Source organism: Pelophylax lessonae, assembly GCF_965119305.1.
Source record: "Pelophylax lessonae genome assembly, chromosome: 2".
Lineage (NCBI taxonomy): Eukaryota > Metazoa > Chordata > Amphibia > Anura > Ranidae > Pelophylax > Pelophylax lessonae.
In genome coordinates, this window is record NC_138769.1 from 393,271,054 (window position 1) to 393,298,840 (window position 27,787).

The 27,787-nt window shown below is 42.5% G+C and overlaps 1 protein-coding gene across 1 annotated transcript in view; it reads right to left on the minus strand.

Annotated features, from left to right (window-relative positions):
* Positions 1 to 27,787, minus strand: part of LOC309546692 (multidrug and toxin extrusion protein 2-like) — a gene marked incomplete at both ends in the record, with an annotated part of 151,864 nt that overhangs the window by 57,677 nt on the left and 66,400 nt on the right. The window contains 5 exons of the mRNA XM_082246406.1: positions 2,336 to 2,433; positions 3,458 to 3,555; positions 9,512 to 9,556; positions 14,545 to 14,587; positions 27,547 to 27,695. Of these exons, the coding sequence (XP_082102532.1) occupies positions 2,336 to 2,433; positions 3,458 to 3,555; positions 9,512 to 9,556; positions 14,545 to 14,587; positions 27,547 to 27,695 (433 nt within the window). The remainder of the gene's footprint in view (positions 1 to 2,335; positions 2,434 to 3,457; positions 3,556 to 9,511; positions 9,557 to 14,544; positions 14,588 to 27,546; positions 27,696 to 27,787) is intronic.

Below are 27,787 nucleotides of genomic sequence, written 5' to 3' on the forward strand. Positions count from 1 at the left end.
TGACAGGTCCCAGGAGACTGCATCTGCCATTCACGATGCCCAGTCCTGCTTGCGCATGCGCAGTCGGCACCTGGCTGTAAAGCCACAAGCTGTCACAGCCGGGTGCCCATAGTGAAGATGTCGGCACCAAGGAAAGAAGGCAGCAGGTGAAACCAATTGGGGTGAGCCCATAACTGGATCGTGGGACAGGGGAGTGGCTGTTTTCTAAAAGTCAGCAGCTACAGTTTTTGCAGCTGCTGAATTTTATTTTTATTTTTTTACAGGAAACTGGTACTCTGCTTTAACCCTTTCATTGGCAAATATGTAACCTTAAAATAAACCTGTGCATTGCCTCTGCAATCAAGCCAGTTATTTTATATTTACCTTACTTTTGTTACCCCATCGTTATGTTTGTCTACTAGAAGGAATACAGAAAGGCCATTACAAGATCCAAGACGAAATGTGTCATGGCAAGGCTAAGGAGATTGCCCACCCCATGTGACACCATTAGGTGCCTAAACAACTAATATCCAGTGCTTTCATTCGGGGCATGAAATCATTAATCACATTTTCCCCAATATTTAGAAATCTCAGGGGTTGAATGAAATGTTGGGGAATGAAGCGAAGGCAGTGTTGGCAGATCCACCATTACAGTAAACCTTTTGATTTGACTTGCAAAACTGCCATTTTTTTTCTTGTATAATTAAGTTTTATTTATTAATTCAAATATTACAAAAGTAACGGGTCAATCATTCTCAAGAGATGTATATCATACAGTATGACATACAGTATATAACAAGTGAAGACATCTGGTTCTAAGGCATACATTACCATTTTGAAAAATGATAAACATGAAAGGAATTATAGAGAGGGGAGTAAGTGGGATGGAGAGAGGAGAAAGAAAAGAGGAAATGAGAAAAAGAGAGGGCATTACCTACAAATTATCACCCGGGTATTGTAAATTTCAATAAGTGGGAATAAAGCCTATTACACATGGGCCGAATGTTTGCCGGTTCAATAGAAACCGGCCAATATTTGACCCGTGTGTGTATGGCAGCCGATCCGACAGAATGTCCAGCTTCTGTCGAAGGCTCATGCCTGAAAAAGGTCTGCTGACTGGCTCCTGGTCGGCCCTCTTGGGCAATGGCTGAGAGTGCTGACTGAAGTGTTCTGGTGGGGGGGCATCCCCCTGTCAGAACACAATAGCACAGCAGGGGAGATCACTTTACTAACATCGGATTGTTAGTGAAGCGGCTCTGACCTGAGCTAGTCGTGTGTACCAGACTTATGTCATAATGCCACATAGAGGATAACCATAAGCTGAACAAAAAACCCCAGGGAAAAGGTATTTGTCGAATAAAACATCCACCCCCTCCAAACATCTCTAAATTTCTCTTGTTGATTTTTAACCATATATACCCAATGTTCTGCCTGGGTATCTACCTCCCTTTTCCAAACAGAAGAGGTGGGACCTGCAGTTTGCTTCCAGAGTATTGGGATCAGGGAATTTGCCACATTTAGCAAGTGGGGGAGTACACTCCTTTTGAAAACCTGTATTGATGGAATTCTATAGAAAAGGAACTGGAATGAGAAGCTAGTGATCGGCACAAGATATCATTTCTTTATCCGGGTTGTGATAGCTTCCCAAATACCCAGGACCAAATATGGAGAAATGTGCCACGCTGGGCACAGTCCCTCCAGCATTGATCACTAACACTAGGGAACATCTGGGCTAAGCAGGATGGGGTCCTATACCGAAACTAATAGAGGAAGTGTGAGTCAATTTAATAATCCTTTGAATTGGGGGGGAATCCAGTCCATGCTCCTTCTCCCATTCACTAATGTAATAAGGAACAGTCGTTGAGTAAGTGCTTAACACCATCTGTGATGACAGAGGTCTAGAGTCAGGGATTTGTCTACACATAGATTTAAGGTATGAGGTCATTTAAAGAGCGCAGTTTGTGCTCTAGTTTAGATATCAAGTCAGTCAGTTGGCGGTGCCTCCAAGGCGCAAGAGGAAAGGAACTACAATCGTTTTTGATCAATTTTATTTTATTATGATTTAATGTTTTCATATTTATAAATTATTTTGTATATCATTATTTTTCGTCATTACTTGTGCTAAATATTAATGGTTAAATACACTTTGCAGGCACTAAGTACCCTTTTGTTCTAAGCACCCCACTCTTCAACTCTTCAGTTCTGTTTTTTTTTATTTTCTCTTCAGTCATTGAAGGGTAGCAGTGGGGAGAAAAGGGATGGTCAAAACTTGCAGCTTAGGAAGCAGTGACAGTAGTAAACCTATTGCTTTGATCACAGAATATTTCTGCTTTTTCGAGGTAACAATGTAACATACCTCCCCATGTTTCCACATACACTTTTCTACCAACTATGTATAGAAAAAGTGAAAGTGACATTGTCCACTGAGAAACTGTGTTTGCCCAAGCTGAGCCTCTGAAAAAAAATTAAACATACAAATAACTTATTATCATGGTCATATACACAGTATTTCCTTATATTAGGCAATTTACTAAGTACAAAAACGCATTTGATTAAAGTAGACCTTGCAGGAAAATGCAAGCTCCACTTACACTGTCTGGGCATCTTCCCCCTTTGAAAACATGCACCTAATGTTAGTAATTCTAATGTATAATGTACAGTACCTATAAAGAAAATGTTAGATTTATACTTATCTTACCCCTGTCTCGCACCCGTTGCACCTAGATGCGGATGAAGTCTCATTCCTTTTGGACAGATTCTGTAGAATACAGAGCACCATAATTCTCACCAGAAGATGCTCTTGCAATGGATTGGAGTGTCATCTTCTGAGATTTCTTCTGCTCTGTATTCCCCAGGAATCATTCTAAAAGGATGGGGACATTACACCTAGCAATACCAGAGATGAGGGTTAAGTAACTTTGAATTTCAACTTGGCTAGGTCTTGTTGCCATTATTTTAAATGCACACCTATATATTTATAGTAAACCTGCTATGAGAGAAACCTGAAGGCTGCCATTTCTGACCTTCTCTAAATGTCCAGGTTTCATGCTCACTGTCTCCAGGTTCAGAACTTTCAGTCACTTTCATAAAACACAGATAAACACCTATGGCTTCACTAAGTGAAAGCCTCCAACTACTATAAAACGCAAGAGCTTGACTCTACACAAAATTATTTATTGTTACATGTCTATGGTTAGAACAGTGGTACAAAAGCTAATGTGTTTTGCTAAGCAGCCTTAGTGATAGCTTCTGCAGAAGCAATCAAATTTCACTCATTAAAAGTTTAGTATAGTCCGAATGGTCATGAGTTGAAAGAAGCATCTTCCTCCAGTCACTGTCTATACAAGCAATATTGAAACAGTATCTATCTATTATCAACAATGCTACTTTTCATTTGTAAAATGACTTGAACAATTTTTTGTAAAATGATTGTAATTAGGGTATACGAATGAGACTTAAATATATGTGACATACTTACTCCACTCCTAGTTTAAAGATGTAGATGAAAATAACATTGAGAACAACATTGACGAGGCATGCTGCTATACCAGTAAAAAACTGAGGCCATAAAATACCCTAAAAAAGGAAAATGTATGTTTGTGTCATTCTACACAACTTTTTAAGTAATAACGAAAAACAGGTTTATTCGTAAAGCAAGGTAAATATAACCCATATGAAGAAAGCAGCAAGAATCATGGATTTTTTTGGTATCCCAAAGACATAGGATAAGCAGCTTTTAAGATCCCCGTCTAGTCCGGTGATGTCACACACCAGCTTTTGCCGGCATTTGGCGTGCTGGGTTGGAGCCATAAAAAAGGAGTAGCTCATTCACCTGCTGGTAATCGGAGGCAATACTGGAGGGTGGCGTTGTGAACATTTTATTTATCAGTAGGCCTTTTATTGAACTCTTGTATAGTATTGGTTTGTCCCTGATGGCAATATGAGTGTTTATAGTGGGCTGGCCTTTACTATGGGGCTTCCTTTGTAATAGTATTACTTTATCTTTTCTGAGATTATTCAACTTTTTGAGGGATATCTCTTGTTTTGGATGTTTTTTTTTTGACTCTGCTAAATATCTAGCCTGACTATACCTTCTTACTGGCTTGTGTGCAATACTCCCATATTAGGGGTAGGTATATCCCCTATTTCTCTCCTCTCCTGGGCCTATATGTGTGCCTCAGGAATTGGATTTTTAATTATATTTCTGGTAAATGTAATTGTCTCTATTTAGTCTCAATCTTATAGTGCCTGTCAGAGATACCACATGCAGGCATCCAGCAAGGGTGATCAGATCAGTTGGCTGCACCAAGGAATCAGGACCCAGATGGATAAAGGTGTAAATAAGTTTATTAAGCAAAATTACATACTCCAATACCAACAACAGTGACCATAAACAAGTAAACAAAATATAAATAACAGTACAAAACCCCAATAGAACCTAACAACCTATATACAAAAGGATGGAGCAAACAATAGCAGGACAGGGACAGGAGACAAGGAAAGCAGGGAGCCAGGTACAGGAAGCAGGGTACAGGGAACAGGACTCAGGATCAGAATACAGGTTTCAGGATACAGGTTTCAGGATCAGAATACAGGTTTCAGGATCAGGCTCAGACAGGGACACGGCTAGCAGAGAAAATACTGAAGCACTGAGCCTCAGAGAAGGGCGGGCTTATATTCCCTCAGCAGTCCTCCTCAGGTGCAGCTTAATTAAAAGAACAGTCCAGCTGCTGGGAGACACTCGCTGGTGGGCCCTGGAACTGCGCCCCTCAGTTCCAGGAACAACAGTGCCACCAGCAGGTGACCCACGTAATGACACTGATCCTGACAGTTCCCCCCCTTTAAGGAGCGGCCTCCGGACGCTCCATTGTGCTTCTACCCCGAAAGTATAAAAAGGTCTCCCCTCCATGTCTGTGGGTCTTCTAGCACTCTCTAGGCCAAAGTCCTTTAACTTGCCGGAAGGCGTGCCACCAGAGTCCAGCAATTGATCATGTGCCCCACCACCAGGGTCTGGAAGCCGTCTAGGCACCCCACGGGTCAAGTTCCTGAAGAGGCGTAACATTAGGGATACACCTGCCCTCATTGCAACACATGTCCCAACACTGGGACTGAAGGCAAGCTGGACATCAAGCAGGGGAGCGCCAGCGGCATGCAGGATATCCGGCAGTGGCACACCAGGCTGGGCAACAGACAGTGGCACATCAAACAGGGCGGCAGACCGTGGCTCAGCAGGCACTGGATCAGCAAACACTGGGTCAGCAGGCACCGGAACAGCAAGCACTGGGTCAGCGGGCATCGGAACAGCAAGCACTGGGTCAGCGGGCACTGGAACAGCAAGCACGGGATCAGCTGGCACCGGATCAGCGGGCTGAGTAAGAGGCACCGGAACAGCAGGCACTGGGTCAGCGGGCACTGGGTCAGCAAGCACTGGGTCAGCAGACTGGGTAGTGGTCACCAGAACAGCGGGCACGGGATCAGCTGGCACTGGATCAGCGGGCTCAGTAGGAGGCACCGGATCAGCGGGCACTGGACCAGCAGGTTCAGTAGGAGGCACCGGATCAGCGGGCACTGGACCAGCAGGCTCAGTAGGAGGCACCAGATCAGCGGGCACTGTAACAGCAGGCACTGGATCAGCAAGCTCAGTAGGAGGCACCGGATCAGTGGGCACTGGATCAGCAGGCACTGGAACAACAGGCATCAGAACAGCGGGCACTGGATCAGCAGGTTCAGTAGAAGGCACTGGATCAGCAGGCTTAGTAGGAGGCAGTGGATCAGCAGGCACTGGATCAGCGGGCTCAGTAGGAGGCACCAGATCAGTGGGCACTGGAACAGCAGGCTGAGAAACAGGCACTGGATCAGCAGACTGGGTAACAGGTATAATTGTATGTGTTGGGAAAAATCTCCTTTTCTTTTTAGGTTTAGATACAGGAATCTTGCTAGTGGTTGCAGGGCTATGAATAGATTGTGAAGTAGATGGAAGCGAAATGGCAGTATTGGGAGATGGTGGAAAAGGAGAGACAGTTACAGAGGAGAATTTCTGAGAGGTTGCTAGGGGCAACAGAGTAGTAGAGGAAGTTTTCACAGGGTTAAATGCAGGAAAAGTGCAACTCGTTAAGCCAGGATATGAACAAGCAGTAGAAAGCAAACCATACCTAACTGCAGCTGTGGTTGCTACGGGTAACGGAGAGGAGAAACTTTGAGAAAACTGGTGTCCAGAGGCAGAAGTGAATTGGTGTGAGTTAGCTGATGCTAAATTGGAAAGATCTGACCAGGTTTGCAGTAAGGGCTGAACAAAACTCAATTTACAACCCCCTTGCCTGATTAGAGAATATACAGCATTCATACAATCCAACAGGGCCTCTGGAGAATACACTGAATAATGTTCAATAAAAAAGGGTTTATCATCTTCCAAGAGCCAAACAAGAGATACCACCTGAGAGACACTAAAAGGAGGAGAATAATCATCACCACCCTTAGGGGTATTAGATAAAGCCAACTCTGCACAGAGCTGAATAAGTGGCTGAATCTCTTTGAACAAAACTCTGCCTTGGTCAACAAACGAGTGTGCCAGACGGATGGATTCCAACAACTGCTCGTTAGTGTAAGTTTTCAAAATTTGGCGACAATATTCCCTGTCTTCTGTTACAAGCAAAGAAAAATAAAAGACCTCCTCTGACTGCATCTTGCAACAACCAGAAAATGCCTAATTCCCAGGTGCAACCGATCTGATCGTTAGTGGCTTCAGTATTCTGTCAGAGATACCACATGCAGGCATCCAGCAAGGGTGATCAGATCAGTTGGCTGCACCAAGGAATCAGGACCCAGATGGATAAAGGTGTAAATAAGTTTATTAAGCAAAATTACATACTCCAATACCAACAACAGTGACCATAAACAAGTAAACAAAATATAAATAACAGTACAAAACCCCAATAGAACCTAACAACCTATATACAAAAGGATGGAGCAAACAATAGCAGGACAGGGACAGGAGACAAGGAAAGCAGGGAGCCAGGTACAGGAAGCAGGGTACAGGGAACAGGACTCAGGATCAGAATACAGGTTTCAGGATACAGGTTTCAGGATCAGAATACAGGTTTCAGGATCAGGCTCAGACAGGGACACGGCTAGCAGAGAAAATACTGAAGCACTGAGCCTCAGAGAAGGGCGGGCTTATATTCCCTCAGCAGTCCTCCTCAGGTGCAGCTTAATTAAAAGAACAGTCCAGCTGCTGGGAGACACTCGCTGGTGGGCCCTGGAACTGCGCACCTCAGTTCCAGGAACAACAGTGCCACCAGTAGGTGACCCACGTAATGACACTGATCCTGACAGTGCCCTTCGGCTGACATTGGTTCCCAACGCCGCCCCCAGGGAGAGTTTGGTCCCCAGTTATGGGCTCTTAGCCACAGTTGTTATCTTCTGGATTTGAATAAGCTCTTCTAGCCACTCTCATAACTGCCCCCCCCCCCCCATATGTAATTACCATTGCTGAAATTTGGTTGTATGTATATCACTGTATGCTTTACTGTTTATGTATATGCCTTGCTCCTTTTTCGATTTTTCATGCCCTCATTCGTCTTGAAAAAGCACTGTAACGTTTCGGGGCGATTCAACTCAAGTGGTGCATGCGATTTAAAGAAGTAGTGCCAGTCCAGACTGCATTTTTAAGGGCAACCCACTTATATTTAAAGTTATAAAGAAAGTTCACAAAACAGCAATTTACTGTACCATTACCATTACTGTATATTTGTTAAAATCAGCCACCTGGCTTACTCACATGCCATATGGCTGATTCAGGCCTCCCGTCTAGGCCTTAGGTCTGCTCCTCAGACCAACACAAGTGTCCTTTGGTCAAGCTTCCTTGGGATCAGCTTCCTACTGTGCTGTTGCGGAATACATCTGCCTCCTGCAGATCTCTCTCGCTCTCTCATATTTTAACCACTTCTGGACCGCCCACTGTGTATTAAGGGTTCTACTTTGACGTTAAATACTGGTGTTATGGCACAGATAGCTGCCGTAACCCCGATATTTCTCTACACTGCGGTCCTCTTTAACATAAAAGTCATCCCAGCGCGGAATTTGCCGCAGGATCACTTTTAAGGACGGCGGAAGAGGTGCCCACCCCCCTTCTGCCACTTCCCAGTTGTTCTCCACGCTCACCAGAGCCGTCGGGGAAAACGATCTGGTCCTCTCAGGTGCTGTGCAGGAAGTCGAGTGAGGCCAAGATGGCCTTTTTGACCCCAGATCTCACATTAAAGAGGACCTGTCCTGCTTGTTTCTAATACAAGGGATGTTTACATTTCATGTAATAGAAATAAAAGTGATCAAAAACATTTTTTTTTAAAGGGACAGTGTAATAATAAATAAAAAAAGAAAAAAAAAGGAAAATAAATAAGAAAAAAAAAAATTTCAAGTGCCCCGTCCCTCCGAGCTGACGCACAGAAGTGAACGCATACGCAAGTCGCGCCCACATATGTGAACGGTGTTCAAACCACACATATAAGGTATCGCTGCGATCATTAGGTGAGAGAAATAATTTTTGCCCTAGACCTGCTCTGTAACTCTAAATTCGTAACCTGTAGAAATTTTGAAAGCGTCGCCTATGGAGATTTTTAGGTACCAATGTTTGTCGCCATTCCACAAGCATGCACAATTTTAAAGCAAGATATGTTAGGTATCAATTTACTCGGTGAAAGATAATGTTACACCGTGTAACATTATCTTTCACATTACAGTATAGAAAAAAATTGGGCTAACTTTACTGTTGTCTTATTTTTTAATTCAAAAAAGTGTATTTTTTCCAACAAAATTGTGCTTGTAAGACTGCTGCGCAAATACAGTGTGACATAAAGTATTGCAACAATCTCCATTTTATTCTCTAAGGTCTCTGTTAAAAATATATATGTATATAATGCTTGCGGGTTCCAAGTTATTTTCCACCAAAAAATACTGATTTTAACTTGTAAACAACAAGTGTCAGAAATAGGCTTGGTCCTTAAGTGGTTAAAAGCTGCTTATTCTATGTCTTTGGGGTACTGAGGAAATCCACAATTCTTGGTGCTTTCTCTATATATACAGTATTTATAAAATGTGGTGTCCAATCCCCTTCTTTTTATTAAATGGCACATTGTTGAAATACATAACCCATAGCAACTAACTCACATATTAATCATAATTAAGTTCCAGTGTATTTTAAAGCATGTTTACGTGTTTTGCGCCATGAATTTCCATGATTAAAGATACTATAAGAACAAAATAGGAAAAAGTGAAAAAATAGGAAGTGTGAACAGATGCTGGGAGAGACAACCTATTTGGCATGCCTTTAAGTCTGTATCCAAAGTAAAGACGTGAACTGTCAGGGGGTTAAGGACCCCAAGCACCTGGCTCAGAGATTAATAATCAGTCTATAGCCAATTATTTTGATGCTAAAAAAACACATATACAAATTTCAAATTGTTTAATAGGAGAAATGCCTGCAAATAGAGATAATCTGTTAGCCATATAATGTACTCTCAACTTCATATAAATGTACCTGATTTTGTAAATATTTTGATTGCAGCTGATGAAGAAACACTGCCTGTAATGAAAATTAGAAGCATATAAAGTACAATTAAGCACATACACAGTGGAACAGAAAGAAGGATTTTAGTACTGCCTGTGACCAGACCCTGTTGGGTAAGAGTTCCTATCACTTCCTTTTCAAGTGATTGGTGATCCCTGAGACAAGAATTATGGGTAAGGGCTCATGTTGACGGGATTTGTGTTCTTGTATTTAACATGCATTTGAAATGCACATCAAATGCAGCTCAGTAAAAATAAAGTACTGTAAATTATTATTTTTTTAAATTCAAGGGACGCTGGAATTTCAGAATTATGAAACAGATTATATGCTGCTGCCTACAAGAGGTTTGGACACTGGCAAACAGAAAAAAACCCCCTAAAGCTCAGCCCCTAAATAACCCTGGCTTTAACTATCATTTCTCATTTTTGTGAGCAAGCAATAAATAAGGTTAATAAACAAAGAGGGACGGGACTTGTGTCCCTTGATAGACATCCAAGAAAAGGATTTTACAGGAAGTTAAAAAAATATATATATTTTTTCATTTTTTCTATCAACTATTGAGGGACATAGGAATTTAAAAACGCTGAAACAGCTGTGCCTGCAACAAACAGAAGGACCAATGCCCAAACCTGAACTAGAACAGGTGAGGTTCTAAACATGACAGGAGAACTTCTAACAATCCAGGGGAAGGAGAATCAGCCTCATGCTCAGACAAGGACAAGTGTTGCTGCCAAAGGTTATGACTACCTTGAAGGACACTGAGTCTGCACCAGCCGTGAACTAAATCAACCTCCAGCAGGAACAGACAAGCAACATGAATGGTCAATACAAAGAACATTGGAAGGTGTCTCAGCTAATTTCATAGGAAACAATCCAGATATAAAACTAGCATAATTTCTCAGGGTGAATGATCAATGACCTAAGGAGTTGGAGACTACCCCAATAGAACCACCTTAAGTGGAATTTTACCCTCTTCATCAACTTTATATCAATCTCCACTGGCCCCCTCTCACAGAATTGAATTTTCTTTCATGAGAGGAAAATATTTTTTGTTGGGACGCTTTGTTGCACTTCCTAATTTCTGGCCTAGGCCAGAAGGACCTGTACAGTGTCTGCATCTTCCTAAAATACCCCCTACAGCTCATGCAACATGTCATCAGTGGGGCTGGTTGCTCATTCATGGTTTTGCAATTGCCCGCCTGATGACATAGTGCATGATCATCCTCACAGGTCCACTGCACAACCCAGGGGATACATCTGGCAACCCCGGTGATGTCAGAAGAAGATGGTGGCACGTGACCTGGTGTGTTGCAGTGGAGAACACTGCTGAATAACCGGATGAGTAGTGCAAGCAGAGCCATCTGTCCAGTGGTGTCTCTAAAACCTGACAGGGAAAACCATCTGCAGGGCTTATCTGGTCACCTGATTAAGGGCAGGAGCAGGGAAGACATTTTGTGGGACTTTCCAAAGAAACTGAAAATCAGCCACAGTAGGACACAAAAGGAACCACTCCTTTTGGAGGACCCGGGCCCTCCACACTTTTCAGTTATGAAGCAAACTCTCCTGAAGGCAAACACACTACATGTACCTTGCACATCTACATTGTGCTGAGGTTCCTTATGAGCTTGACATCTCAAGCTTTGCTGTTAATGTAACCACTGATCCAGCTGTTTGCACCTCGGATGCACAGACAAAGTTTGATGTCTATGTAAAAGCAAGAGGACATTAAGGAATTAAAGGCATCCATTTGGATAAAGATCCATCTACAGTCATTGGTACTGTGAATGCGGGTTACCCCCCGGTGGGGAAATTTATCTGGTGAGTGCAGCGATAAAGGGGGGAGCACGAGTGAGACACGGGTACACCATTCGATTGTGTGAACTTTTGCAGCATTATTTTCACCCGATTTGTTTAAAGACTTTGCATCTGGCATTTGTCACTTTATATTGAATCACTAATGGTCTTCGTGTTGAACCACTAATGGACTTCTCAATGATAGCACCTTGCACTTTAATGTTGGAGCACTTAATTGGTAATTAATTTGTGCATGTTTGACACCTTTTGTTTTTTTTTTTTTTCATTATTTGCTATTGAAAAGCGTTGATTAGGGTTCTGCAATACAAATTAGTTTACTTTTTTTGTCACATACTGTATTTTGTGAAGTGCATAGCACATTTACTATCATTACACTGTGAATGACTACTTATTTTTCACACATTTTTAGCAGCACCAAATCCACCGATCTTTCTTCTTTTTCATACTTGACATCAAGTATGTTGGGGGCAACAGCTATAGAGACATATCCCATTTGGTCCATAGCGTGGAACCATTTGTTTACCTTCCAATTTCCCAGAGGAGGAGAGGGAATACCCTTTTAGGGAATAATTCCGCAAGACAGGCTCCTACTAAGACAGAAACCGAGTCCCAGAGTGCAGGGAACCTTGGGAGGCCTGATTAACCATAAGTTCCACAGGAAACAAGCTGACAATGCAGCTGAAATATATGCTACCTCCTGGTAATTAGACTTTGAGCTGCAGAAGGTATCAGTCCTATGTGGGACAAACATTCAGATTTGTAATAAACTGTAGTAGCTAAAGTGCATGGCTTCCAACATCCACTCCACTCATTCCATAATATGGTTCTCTAAGAAGTATAGTCCAATCTGATAATATTTATAATTAGTTTAGAGTTACCACCAAAGCAGTACATAGGGCTCAGACTAAGATCTAAGGAAGAAATGAAACTTTCTATAAGTGATGTCCCTAGAGGTAGGTTACACCTTTAACCATTGCAGTGGATCACTGGAGCATCTACACTGGGCATAGACTACCCATTAATAAACCTTTCTTAAAGAGGAAATGCTCTTGCTCAGTTTCGAGTGGGCCCAGGCGTTTTTAAGGTTGTTTCCAGGCTAGACCCACAGTCTTCCGGTCCGACCGAACCTGGAATGGGCTTCAAAGCATTTAGTATGAATACGTTCAACTGAATAGCTGCTGTGTACAGACTAGCTCAAGCAGCATTTTCAAACTCTTGATTAAAGCCACTGAAGAAAAAAATAACTACAGTGTACTAGCCTGACGTTTTTCTCAGTAGAGGTGAGGAAACAGTGTCCAACCTCCTAGAAAACTGAAGCATGATGGTTAGCGGCAGAGTTTTATGGGATCTGGCCTTCAACATTTTTTTCTGTTGTGTACAAACCACTTGTAGGCAGCAGCATATAGTGGGGCTTTTTCAGAATTCCTGTGTTCCTCGATGGATGATAAAAATATTACTTACTTTAATAGAACAGAATACATGGTGGTTTAGAGGCTGAATTTGACCCCCTTTGTTCATCGTGTCCTACCGTGATGTGTTTAAACTGCAGCAAACGAATAGCAACATGGCGGCTGAGAGCATGCATACCATTATATATGACTGTAAATATGAAAGAGGGAGAATGAATTTACAGCAGTGGGAAGGAGCCAGTAGCTCCCACTAGGCGCAGCTGTCTGCTCTCTATATGCATAACCTGCTTATATGGTGGAGTTTTTTTGTTCAGGCTAGGATTGCTATAATTGGGTTAATGCCTATGCCTTTTACTGCCAATATTTAGATGCAGCACTTTTGCCTGTTCATAAGCTCAACAGACCATACTAATGCCTAAACAAAAGAATTCTACATGTCTTTATGGATTTTGGAACATATATCAATCCCTGGCCTGGTCACTGGTCTCTGTTATTTTTCTGTCTGTGGCCTGCTGTGTTCTTTTGCCTGAACACCATCTGCCCTCACCTTTGCCCGTCTTTCAGCTCTGCATGAACACTGCTTGCCCTGCCTTGGTCAGTTTATGAAACATGCTTATGAAGGCCTGGTTCACCTGCTGGTTTTACTGTGGTTCCCTGGGTGGAAAATTGTAGTTCCACTGTTCACCAGCGGGTGTCTCCCAGTAGCCAGCAGTCTCTAGTTAATCAGTCTCCCTGATGCTGGTAGTTGGTAGGGTACTTAAAGCAGAGCTTTACCTAAAAGGGGAGGTTCCACTTTAAGACCTCCTCCCCCACTCCTCTTTTACCTGGTTTTGACAGGTACCTCCTCCCAACTGTCCCAAGTTCTCCTCCCCCACTCGCTCACTACAGTCTTCTGGGACATGTCACAGAGCTTGTGTATATGCATTGGGCACCTGGGTGTAACAGCCAGGTACTCACAGTTAAGATTCTGGTGCCAGGAATCAAAGATGGTGGAGAAAACGGCTTGAGTGAGCACAGCGCTGGATCATGGGACAGGTGAGTGTCTGTTTATTAAAAGTCAGTAGCTACAGTTTTTGTAAGCATCTCCTCTGCTAGGTCACTTTGCATCAGTGTTTTGATTTGTCTTGCTTGCTGCCAGATACTGCATGCTGTTTTATCTTGCTCCTGCTCTACCTCTGCATTCTGTACCCTGTGCCCTGCTCCTCTTGTTCCTGTTCCCAGTCCTGTTTCCTTTCCCCCCTTACTTGCATCTCCGGGATTCCCTGTGACCTGTACTCCCCATCTTGTATACTGTATATGCATTGTACACTGTACCTGTATATATAGTTAGCTTGTTAGGTTTCTGTTACTTAGTTTTGGTTTTTATGTATTTTTTATGTTCGTTATTTGCTGGTGTGTGGATTTCTTTTTGCTTTATGATCAATAAATTCACTTTACTATATACAGTCTAGTCTTAGTTTCCTTGTGTAGCTACGGTACACAGATCTGGTCAGCTCTGTTACAGATCCCTGACAATACTCTTGCCTGACAATTAGATACTTAACTTCAACCTCCTTGCAGCTGTACCCATAAATACAAAGCACTCTTTTGACTTTGCTCCTTTTTGGCAGGACATCCCACCACTGGTTAAAAGATTACAGCACATTATCAAAAACAAATTAGAAAATGTGTATATATATATATATATATATATATATATATATATATATATATATATATATAAAGAAGTCTCGTGTGAGCACAAGCGACAGTATGTATTACAAGAACAAAACAACTTACAGGTAGACCAGGTATAAAGATCATCACATATTTTTGTGTTAATCTAAAAAAAAGAATGAATATGTATTTTATTACAACATGGATATTTTATTTCTACATCTATTATCTTATCGATTTATATAGGCGTTTCTGCTCTTTCTCACTTATTTAGTGTGCAGCGGCGTGAAAAAAGAAATGTAGGGAAGAAAAAGTACTTAAAATACATCTCTGATTCTCTTTATGACAAGTAGTTCCACAGAAACATTGCAAGTGGAATTTCAAAACAATGGCTAAATACATGGATGGCTGTGCTACAGAGAATGTAGCAGGCAGAATGATTCTCATTATGTTACAGTAGGAGGAGTAAAACTCCACGGAGCATTCAAAAGGCCAGAAAACCATGTGCCAAAAGTTTATCAGCATTCATCCATTATTGATAGCTTGTACAAGCCTCATAGTTTGGAATACATATATTTGATTTATATTTGATTTCCCTTGAAGCAGATCTCCAGTTTAATATATATATTTTTTAATTTAAATAACCTGTTCAGCCACCCAAAAAAAAAAAATGCATCTATTGCTGCAACATTTATGTTGTTTTCTGCGCTGTCCCTGCAGAAACTCCACTGCCATTCACCTCTGTATTGAATAATGGCAAGCTTCATTTAACCCACTTCCTGTGAGCCCAGGCAGTTATGGACACACCCCCTGGGGGTGCCTCTCCAAGTCAGCTCATAGTACAAAAATGCAAACAGCTGTACTGACATCATAACACCATCATTGCTCTGCAGTATTGAAGACCACCTCCCCCCACAGCCACCACAGTGAGAGGAGGATACTGAAAAGATCTCAGACTATCACATGACCTGCCACAAGACCCCAGGCAAGGTATATGAAGGTAATCTTTAAAGAATAGCTGCAGAGAAACACAGAGGGGGAGATTTACAAAAACTGTTGCACACAAAATCTGGTGCAGCTGTGACTAGTAACAAATTAGCTTCTAGCTTGGAGTCCCCGCGATTTGACATGCAATTTGACAAATCACAGCCTATTGCCGGCAACGGCACTGTACCAATTGGTGCAACACAGACTTTGCAGAGCAGCACCGATTTCCAATAGTAGTTAAAGCGGAGTTCCGGGCACAAAATCGGTATTTTTTTTTTGTGCCCCTCCGCTAGCTACACATAACCTGAAAAGGAATTGGATAGTTATTTTTTTTTTTTTTTGTACACTCACCTTGTAATCGAAGATCGTAAATACTCACCTCAGGGTACTTCCTCCTCCAGCGCCGCGGCTCACCCCGTCACTTCCTGCCTCGCGATGATTCCTGGGAGCTGAACGTCATCGCTCCCAGGAATCAATGCGACGGCACCGGCCCCGCACGTCACTTCCAGGCGACGCCGCATTCCCCTGCTAAACAGCTTCTGGGCATGCCCAGAAGCTGTTTAGGAATGCGGCGCCGCACCGGAAGTGACGAGAGGGGCCGGTGCGGCGCATTCTGGGAGAAGAAGATGCGGAAGAAGACACCGAAGAGGACCGCGCCGGCTTCAGCTGCCCACAAGAGAGATGGAAACGCTGTGGAAGAAATTTTCAAAGTAAGTATTTCTTCTTGCAGGTAAGTGCGAACCGGGACAGATCAGAGGCTAGCCATTGTGGAATGTGCTAGCCCTGACTGTCCCGGGGGTATGTTCAGCAAAAAATGAGATCTGTGCCCGGAACTCCGCTTTAATGCACTACTTTTGCCATGAACCCGTACAGATGTCTTTCAAGTCGACCTCGAAGTTGGACTGAAATGCAGCTTTGAAATTGTGCGTATTCAGATGAAGTCGCACAATTTTACAGGCCGGGGTCAATGTCAATGAGGGCTGATTATCAAAACTTGATTGAACAAGATTGAACAAGGTAGAAGCTAATCGGTTAATATGCGCAGCTGTACCAGATTCTGTGTTCACCAACTTAAGTAAATGTCCCCTTTAGTTTTCTAAAAATTGTAGTTATGCTTTAACTAAATGCGTTAGGTAAATGCATTAAAGTGTAATTCCAGGCTATATCTTACTAACCTTAAATATGCTCTTTCCGGGTTTGTCTGGAAGCCGACCTGCATGGACGCCTAGGGGAACTGCTCTCCCCAAGCCCGCAGCTACATTCAGCTTTACAGGACTTTCCCCCACCACTACATGGGCATATTCATGTCCACTCACCACACCAAAGCCAGGGGATCATCTCAACTTCCTCCCGGTTCCTCTGCCACACTCTGTACCTTTTCTACACCAACTGACTCACCTCCAGTCCCGCTGAGTGATCGGGCTTCCCTGGACTCTTTGACATTGCCTCTTGGATTGCAGATGCCTGCCTGCGACCTCGGTGAGTGCCTCCATACTGATTGCCCCATTCACAGCTGTACCCCATGGAGCATGGGTCTCACCTCCCCTGACCCCCGGGTCCTAAACTCAATGCTCTGATGCTTTCCCATGCCTGCTGAGACCTGCATCGTAACCTTCCTGTACCCGAGCATTGGAGGGGGAAGCTCAGGGTCCTCTGCCTCATCAGTTTGCTCCACTGATTCTCCATCTCAGGGAGGAACGCTGCTGCCCCCAATCCATCCAGCACACTTGGAGGGATACCTGGAAGATCACACCTCCCTCCATGCCTCCACATTGGCACCTGCCTCCCCCAAATCACAGAGGCAGCCCTGCTCCCAGGATCTAAGCTCCTCCAGGGGTACTGTAGGGCCCCCCCAAGCCTTATACCATGTTAGGGGTCCCTCTGCTCCACTCCAAGGGGGAATACTCAGCCCCTTTGCCTCCTCACCCCCTACATACTCTGGCATGGTATGAACCCTGGGACCCTCACCTGCTGCCTGCACACCAAGTTCGACACACTATCCCAATGGCGCTTCTGCTGCTGCCTTCTTCCCCCCACATGCCTGCGCAAATGCGACAACTAACTCTCAGATACCTCCTTCTTGGCATTCCTATCTTTAAGTTATCCCTACCAAAGAGGACTTTAAGCAATTGATAGATGTTAAGTCCACATGCCGCACTGAAATTTAAGCAATCCAAACGGATCTTAATCATTTTGCAGACAGGCGGAGGAGGAGATCCAGGAGACTAAATTGGCAGTCCACCGTACCCAACTTCAAGGAGCCCACCATCGCCTCCTACTGTGGGATATGCAACGCCATTTTGAGGACCTCGATAATAGAGGTCTCAGGAACAACATTCGTGTGAGAGGCCTACCTGATGGATCTGAAGGTCTGCCGGATGGTTCTGAAGATATACAATCTACTTCACAGACCCTATTTAACAACTTACAGGGCAAATCCTCCACTAAACACATCGAGATGGACCGTGCTTATCATGCTCTCCGACCCAAAGGCTCCTCTTTTTAGCCGCAAGATATTATTTGCAGAATTCACTCATACCCTTTGAAAGAGGACATCATGCAGAAAGCCCATTCTTCCCGTAAGATGGTTTTTGAAGGTACCTAGGTTCAACTATATCCTGATCTTTCCTGGATCATCCCCCAAAAACGCAGACTCCTCAAAGCTCTCTTGCGTATCTTACAAGAGGCAGATATCACTTGTCGCTGGGGATTTCCTTTCAGCCTCACCGCAAAACGCCAAGGCAAATCTGCAGTGCTGCGCTATCCAGAAGATCTTGCCGCATTCTGTGATGTGTTGGAGCTACCTGTCCCCCAGCTCCTGGAATGGGATCTTGTGTCCACCCCTCCCACACCACGAGAAGGTTTCCCCAGCCAAACGCTTTAGGGGTTTGGACATTCCTCTCGCAAGTCTACGACATACAAAATTGGGTGAACTGTCTGCAGAACTAACTTCTCTTATATATCTTTCTCATGGATCTGCCTCAGTTGATATTTTTTTACTGTTTGTTGCTATGCTCTTGTTATTCACACTGATAGTCTCGCATACTGGACTTAGTTTGGGTGAGGTGTGAGAATGGTCGGCTTTTTTCCCATTACCCCCCTCAAACTAATTGGCTAACGTTCCTCTTCCATTTTGTGTCCCCCTTATAATTATCTTGATCAGGTGGACATATAGGAACATATATAGTTCTAGGCCTTGAAGGCTTGTTCTACTTTGTTATTATTGTTTGTTACATTGCCTTCTTGTTGCTATGTTAACCCTTTTTATCCAACACTATGATTAAGGTTTTTTCTCTGAATCTTCATAGTTTGAACTCCAACAGAAAGAGGCATCTGGCAATTAGGGAGTTCTGACAGTCGGGGATTGATGGTATTATGGTCTAGGAGACCCATTTAGACAAGAGGAGCTCCCTCGCATTCGCTTCCAAATACTATCCCCCGGGGCTATCAATCTTCCGATCCATGTGTTGCTATACTCTTTAAGCAAGGCTTCCCATTCACCTGTTCTGAAACTTACATAGAGCCACGGGGCCATTTCATTATCCTCCGAGGTACCTGGCAGACGCAAGCAGTCACCTTCTGCATTTTATATGCCCCGAATGTCTGACAAATTAAGTTCTTGACTAGAGTTTTCACCCGTCTTTTTTGCTCGGACCGTGAATATCTGCTTGTGGGAGGAGATTTTAATCTATCCCACTCTGCAGCTCTCAATCACCATGTGGTAAAACCCCAGGGCTCACAATCCTGAATTCTTAGGGATTTGCGTCTCTTTCATCACCTCAACAGAAGATACGCTCTCTTTGATACCTGGTGGGTTCTTCACCCTGGGAATTGACACGTTCTACTCTGCCCCCCATCGAATGCACTCTCGTATAGACTACTCCTTTCTTAATAATCCTACGCTTAGAATTGCCCAATCCACGAGTATATTCCCGATCTCTTGGTCTGATCATGCCCCCATCTTGCTTATGTTATCCTTAGGCACCCCTAATCGCAAACCCTGCCACTGGCAATTGAATAAATTTCTTCTCCTACATCCTCCCTCTAAGTCTAAACTGGAGTCTACTTTGAAGCTCTATTTTCCTGAAAACACCATTCCTAAAGTGTATCTCTTGAGCATCTGAGAGCTCTGGCCACTAGGCTACAAACTGAAAAAGAACTAAGGGCCTTACAGCATCAGTTGCAGTTAACCCCATCTCTATCCCTACTTAAAAAGGTTATCCGCTTATGCATGATTCTTAAAGACTTGGCTCTCAACCAAGTGGAGAGGGCTTTGGTCCAGTTGCAGCAGCTGTACTATGATAAAGGCAACAAAGCTCATTCCCTACTAGCTAGAAAGTTGCATGACCGCACCCATCTGACAGCCCCACATTAAATCAAAAATATGTTGGGTTGCTTACTCTCTCACCTCCAAGATATCATTCGCTCTTTTGAGGAATTTTACACAAGCCTATACAATGATCCCAATATTTCTCATGACCCTCCCTTTCAGGACCTGATGGATCGCATGCATCAATATCTTTAACAAAGTGGTGTATCCCGACTCCAGCCTTTGGACCTCTTATCCCTCAATGCAACCATTACCATGTAGGAAATCTAACTGGCTATCAAATCTTTTCCTCCCCATATGGCTCCCGGCCCTTACGGTCTCCCATATGAGTATTATAAAGCTTTCCTTCCTGTGCTACTCCCCTACATGTGCTGTCTTTATAACAACTTTTTTCAGGACACCCCTATCCCAGCAGACATCCAGAGATCTTTTATCACTTTGATTCCAAAGCCAGATAAGGACCCCTCCTTGTGTGCTAGTTGTAGGCCCATAGCCCTATTGAATTCAGATTCAAAAATACCAATCACCTGTCCCTGATCCAAAAAGACCAGGTGGGTTTTGTCCCCCTCCACCAGGCTGGAGACAATACTAGGAAGGTCATAGACTTAATTGATGTGGTGAACTGGGAAGGCTCTGCATCCCTGATACTTTGTTTGGATGCGGAAAAGGCCTTTGATCGCCTTGGCTGGTCCTTCCTGTTCGCTACATTACGTCATATTGGATTTACAGGGGCCTTCTTACAAATATTTAAACATCTGTATTGAAATCCCTCCTCTCAAGTGAAAACCCCTTATGCCCTCTCTTTATCATTCCAAGTAACTAATGGCACCTGACAGGGCTGCCCACTCTCCCCTTTATTATTTGCATTATGTGTCAAACCCCTAGCTGCGTCTATTCGCAAGAATCCGGACATTCAGGGGCATACCGGTCAGAGGGAGGGAATTTAAAAACTCACTATTCACGGACGACATTATCCTTACCCTGACCCACCCTAGGACATCCCTACCAAATCTGCATGCGGAACTAGATCTTTACAGAGCTCTCTTGGGTTACAAAATAAACTCGTCTAAATTGGAAGCCCTCCCCATTAACACTTCCAAGGACGAAATTGGACACTTAGCATCCTGTTTCCCTTACTCCTGGAAACCCACTGACCTAAAATATTTGGGGGTTAACAATACCCCGACTTTTGCTACACTGTATAAAGAAAACTCCCCCCCCCCTATATCAGCAGATTAGATTAACATTACAGCAGTGGATGAAACATCATATCTCTCTACTGGGGCATATTGCTTCAATAAGATGTCCATTCTCCCCAAGCTGCTGTACCTGTTCCAAATGCTATCTATTCCTGTGCCCCCTGCACACATTAAAAAACTACAAAGCAAAAGAAGGGCGCACCAGCCTAGCGCATTATCCTCAGCAAGTTTATTTGGATAAAATTGTTTAAAATCAAATACTCACAAACAAACAAGAAGTTCAGGCACATCAATTCCATACACCTGCCTCCTACCAGAGGATCAACGTCTTTACCAGCAACTTAAGGCTGAACTGCATGAGGTGGATAACAGAGTGTCCCATATTGAAAATAAGATGGGGGAGTTCGCTGCCACGTTCAATGACCTCGTAAACGCATACAATGACAGGGAGGATGTCCTCACTTGGATAAAGACACAGCTAGCAGACATCCATACACACTGCAAGCTCGAGCTTACAGTGTGTATGGATGTCTGCTAGCTGTGTCTTTATCCAAGTGAGGACATCCTCCCTGTCATTGTATGCGTTTACGAGGTCATTGAACGTGGCAGCGAACTCCCCCATCTTATTTTCAATATGGGACACTCTGTTATCCACCTCATGCAGTTCAGCCTTAAGTTGCTGGTAAAGACGTTGATCCTCTGGTAGGAGGCAGGTGTATGGAATTGATGTGCCTGAACTTCTTGTTTGTTTGTGAGTATTTGATTTTAAACAATTTTATCCAAATAAACTTGCTGAGGATAATGCGCTAGGCTGGTGCGCCCTTCTTTTGCTTTGTATTTTCAGTGTCTGGTCGACCACCCTGGTCGTAAGGGGCAGCAAAGCCTAGCCATCATGGATGCCTAATACCAGTACGAGTTCCAGGATTGAAACAGCCTGAGGACCAGGTTCCGAGCGCAGGAAAGGGGGTGCTGTCCAGCACTTATCTTTTTTGGAATATACACATTAAAAAACTGCAAGCAGATCTTCTGCAATTTGTTTGCAACTACAAAAGGCATAGGATACTGACATTGCTACAAGGATAAAGGCACCCTCTTCCACATATTCTGGACCCCGTCCGCTGATCTCCCCTTTCTGGCACTCAGTACAACAGTTGTTGGGTCGCCTGTTTGGAAAACCTATTCCACTGTCACCAAAATTTTTCCTCTTAGGTCTATCCCCCCCCTAATTATTTCTAAACCCTATAAAAAGCTGCTGATGCCATATCCTTACGACTGCACGCTGCCTTATAGCTATTACCTGGAAAAAACGCTCTCCCCCTTCGCCTGATGCTTTGAATGCCAGGATCAAGGATGTGGAACTGATGGAGAAACTGAATGATAGAATACAGGGCAAAATGGAAATTCACAACCATGTGTGGGAACTATGGCATCTTCAGGAGGACCCACCCCGAGAACCCTTCCCCCCTCTTCTTTGGCGAGCCATAGCGATGACCCCTACCTCTTCCCTCTGCTTTTCCCCTTTTTCGCTTTTCCCTTCCTCTATAAATTTTCTCTCTTTTCTCTTACCTAATCCTTTGTTTTTATGTTTTTTTTTCTTGAGTATTATCACTTCTCCTTCTAATAAAGATATTTGGCACTATATAGCCCTGGTAGTTTACGGGGCGGGGGGGCTCCGTGTACTTGTTGGCCTGGCCTCTCTTCTCCTCTCCTCCCTCTTTTCCTTTCTTGCTGAGACTACTCATAATCGTGTATGATGTTTGCCACTGCGATGGCTGTTTCAACTGTTTTTACCATATTCTTGAGTGTTTCCTATTCGTTATAACCATGGTGGTCATGTCTTCAAATGCCTTTTTTCTCTGTCTTTAACAAAAAAATGATCAATAAAGTTGTTATTTGAAAAAAAAATGCTCTTTTCCCCCTCCAAACCCATATTCTGACTAACTTGTGTAAGAAAGATTTATATACTTACCTATTTTCAGGCAGCTTCAGTCCAGTTACGTGATCTGGCTCCCCTGCGTGAGCCAGTGGTGGCTACAGGGGAGAGAAGGCAGCATCGACAACAGATGGGCCATAGTAAGCCTGTGAATGAGGTCACCACTCAGGCATTCCAGCCATTGACAAGTGCTCTCTCCTTCCCTCTGCAGTCAGTGCTGGTTGATCCAGGGGAGATCCCATAACGGGAGCAGCTTGAAGGTAGGTAAGTATATACATCTTTCTAACACAGGTTAGTAAGAATAGGTGTTTTGGGGAGTAGGGTGCATTTTTTTATTTTTATTTTCTATTGGTTTCAAAATCGGGTACAAGTATAAGGCACAAAATGAAGAGGCCTGGAGGTGCAATAAAGTCAACGTTCAATAGGAAAGATAATACAATAACCCGAGCCTCAGGCTACATACCATATCAAATCTGAGTATTGCCAAAGATGGCAGCGTAATAATCAAATTAACATAGAAAAGAAAAATACAAATTACAGTATGTAAAGAACAAGGTTTAATCCTAGGTACCATCATTGGGGGGTGGAAGGGAACTATGTAGGTATACCTATCGCTGCAAAAGAGTGGGTATAACTCTCCCTAACAACAATACAAGCCCAATAGCAAGGAGCAGCAACAATAGTGGGTACATTATTAAGTTTAGTTGGGGGGGGGGGGGGGGGGGAGATAGCCACGCTTAAATAACCAAAGGCAGCCAATACAAAGGTAATATCAGGCCAAAAACAATACAAAGAAATGTGTATAGCGCCAGAAACTTCATAAATTAGTTGGAGAGAAAATTTTAGAGCTATCCCTTGTGTTCCATAATCCTATTAACTAAAAAAAGGACCATTGATACAAACTAATTTGTTCAATGAGAGGAATATATAGCGGACTTTAAAGACACATGTCAAGCAGGCAAAATTGGTTTGTTTAAAAAACATGTATACTTTATTGAACACATATTAAAATAGTAGTCAAATACAAAAAGACAAAACACAACATATACAGTTCAACTGTGTTAAAATCCACATTTTCTATGAATCAAGTTTGGATATACAGACATTATAGTAGTTACATATAGTAGGTAGTATGGTAATAGTCTGAAGAGGTCAACGCGTTTCGCCTTAGCTTCTTCTGGACCTCAGACGTATATGTGTTTTCTTTTAGTAAAAACAAAAACACGTAATTAGTCCAAAACTGTACATTATAAGCTTTAACATAGTATTTCAATAGGCATCAAATGCTAGAAGACACACCTCTCAACGTGCAGAAAATTGTGCAATCCGTGGCCGTCAGTAAACCATAGTGATCATAGAGAGGAGGGGAGGAAGATAGGCGGGGGAGGAGATGGAGTGGATCCACCTGTATATATAGAGCAATAGGGAGCATATAATCTCCAAAGCACATATAAATTTCCTTTCTATATTAAATAATATTATGTCATAATTACCTATACTTTCAAACGACAAGATCAGGCAGGGATAGAGAGTAGCAGTATGGCGGCTGATATCGGCTAAGGATAGATATAACAAAGAGAAATATATATATATATATATATATATATATATATATATACACAGATATCTCTTCCTACGTCCACTTGGTTTGAATATAAAAACTCAAAATTTCATCTCAACATTTAAATCGAGATAATTCATTTTACCTTGTATATTTGTATAGTTCAAATGCTCATCATGGAGCTTCGTCCCCTTATGGTAGACACTATATATATCCCTTGTAGATTTGAATGGAATATTCCCACTGGGTTGTCTTGGTGCAGACTGAAAATCAGGCCAGATACTGTATATAATGAATTATGCTTTGAAAAAAAAAAAACTTCATAACTCTGTCTATCTTTATAGCTACATATTACTCACATGCTATTGTATGTCTATTTAGGATATTCTGGCCTTGGTAGTCTATTTCAGTAGGTACAGATAGTTAACTTCAGCCCGTGGAGATGGAAGAGAAGGGGATCTCATCCAAGGGAGAAGCACTAGGGAAAATGCAAAATAAGTATATATGAGTCCCACAGAGAGTTATATGTGAGTTAAAGGGTCATTATCTTCATTAAACTTACTGCGCCGTATGCCTCCGCCAGCCTGCTAGTCGTCCCGCCATGATCAGTGTGTTTGTGTATGAGCTATATATCTCCAAACCCATCAGGCCGTTATTAGGCTCAGGTGTTTGTTTGTTGGTTGCTGCGCACCGGAAGTGCGTCATTTTCCCGCCTTCGCCTCTTACCTCTGGCGCCTCGGAAGTATGTCATGTGTTTACATCCGGCCGTGGTGTTCATTGGAACGCACACGCGCCGGAAACGAGCAGAGGGACCGAGCGGAAGTGACGTTCGCTCACCAACACCCCTAAGGGGTGGGTCATCGCCGCCCTGTCACTAGACGCAGGGAAATCCTCTTAAGCTTCTTATTGAATTACTGTACTGCTTCCACTATAGCACATTTTCTGCAGGGAAGAGAAGGAGCTTCTGCATTTCGCCATCAACATTACATGACATTGGACATTTATACACTTAATAATAAAGAGCTATTTAGTAACTTTAATCCTGGATAATCCTTCAAGTATTTAGCTAGAATGTTAGAATGTTATCATTTTTAAGCATACATTCTAGCTAAATACTTGAAGGATTATCCAGAAATAACTTTCAAAAAGGTAAAGTCAATTAGGGATAGAGTTATTAGAAGTCATTTTGATGACAAAAGGGAGAAACCAAATGAAGATATAGCGGGTACATGGCGCTGTGGGAGTTGCAAATTTTGTGAATGGATTTACAAAAACCAATCGTTATATCTACCCAATGGACAACTACATTCAATCAGACATTATGTGGATTGCCAAACAATAGGCATAGTGTATATCATGTTTTGCGACTGTGGCGCATACTATATTGGGAAGACAAAACGTAATTTTTGGCGCCGCATTAAGGATCATATAGGTTATGGGAAAAACAACCTGCTATCCACGCCAATTTACAAGGGATATATATAGTGTCTACCATGGGGACGAAGCTCCATGATGAGCATTTGAACTATACAAATATACAAGGTAAAATGAATTATCTCGATTTAAATGTTGAGATGAAATTTTGAGTTTTTATATTCAAACCATGTGGACGTAGGAAGAGATATCTGTATATATATATATATATATATATATATATATATTTCTCTTTGTTATATCTATCCTTAGCGGATATCAGCCGCCATACTGCTACTCTCTATCCCTGCCTGATCTTGTCGTTTGAAAGTATAGGTAATTATGACATAATATTATTTAATATAGAAAGGAAATGTATATGTGCTTTGGAGATTATATGCTCCCTATTGCTCTATATATACAGGTGGATCCACTCCATCTCCTCCCCCGCCTATCTTCCTCCCCTCCTCTCTATGGTCACTATGGTTTACTGACGGCCACGGATTGCACAATTTTCTGCACGTTGAGAGGTGTGTCTTCTAGCATTTGATGCCTATTGAAATACTATGTTAAAGCTTACAATGTACAGTTTTGGACTAATTACGTGTTTTTGTTTTTACTAAAAGAAAACACATATACGTCTGAGGTCCAGAAGAAGCTAAGGCGAAACGCGTTAACCTCTTCAGACTATTACCATACTACCTACTATATGTAACTACTATAATGTCTGTATATCCAAACTTGATTCATAGAAAATGTGGATTTTAACACAGTTGAACTGTATATGTTGTGTTTTGTCTTTTTGTATTTGACTACTATTTTAATATGTGTTCAATAAAGTATACATGTTTTTTAAACAAACAAATTTTGCCTGCTTGACATGTGCCTTTAAAGTCCGCTATATATTCCTCTCATTGAACAAATTAGTTTGTATCAATGGTCCTTTTTTTTCATAAATTAGTTATATATAAACAGAAATATAAATAGACTGAAAAGTCCAAAAAAGTCTGTGAGGCCAGGTGCTTAGGGTCAGTAATGAGTAGAAAGAAAGTTCCAACACCATATAGCTGCAATCCCAAATCTTGGAGAAACCACGTGCTCAAGTAAAGTAATCCCCTTACCGGAACATTAGACCCCCGGTTAAGGAAGGTTAAACAGGCATGGATCACAGAAACCACAGGTTAAGCGGTATCCCCAAAGATAACTGGCACCAGGTCCATTACACTTGCTTCATCAATAATGTTGGATCGTCATGAATTCACATTCCTAAGTTCCTTGCCACAATTGGTAAAGGATACCCCTCCAAAAACAAATGGAACTCAATAGTAAAGTACGTACGTTTATTGACATTCACAGAAAAACAAGGTAAATAACTCACATGTTGTTGCATGATACAAAGCACATGTTCAAAATGGCCACGGCTGGGGGCGTGTCTGCGTGCGAGCCGGCGTAACTGACGCGTTTCATCACAGCATAGGACGTTATCAAAAAGGCTTTTCTCCAAGATTTGGGATTGCAGCTATATGGTGTTGGAACTTTCTTTCTACTCATTACTGACCCTAAGCACCTGGCCTCACTGACTTTTTTGGACTTTTCAGTCTATTTATACTTCTGTTAAGTTTAGTTAGCTTTATCCTTAAATCACATTTTAATTATTTCATACATATTGTTTGTTTAAGAGGAAGAAGGAGATAACACTAACCTGGCGATATCTGGGTTCTGTTTGCACAGTAGCAATACCTGCTCTGTATTAATAAATATTGCCCAGCAGGGGAAGCAACACAGCATTAGAATAAGAATTCCTCTCTGCAGGATTGTTCCCACTCGCTTCAAATTCTTGCTGCCATATGTCTGAAAAGAAAGGTATATACATACATACATGGCTATAATTATCTTGGTTAATATTATGCTAGATAACAAATTAAGTTAATGTAAAACCCCAC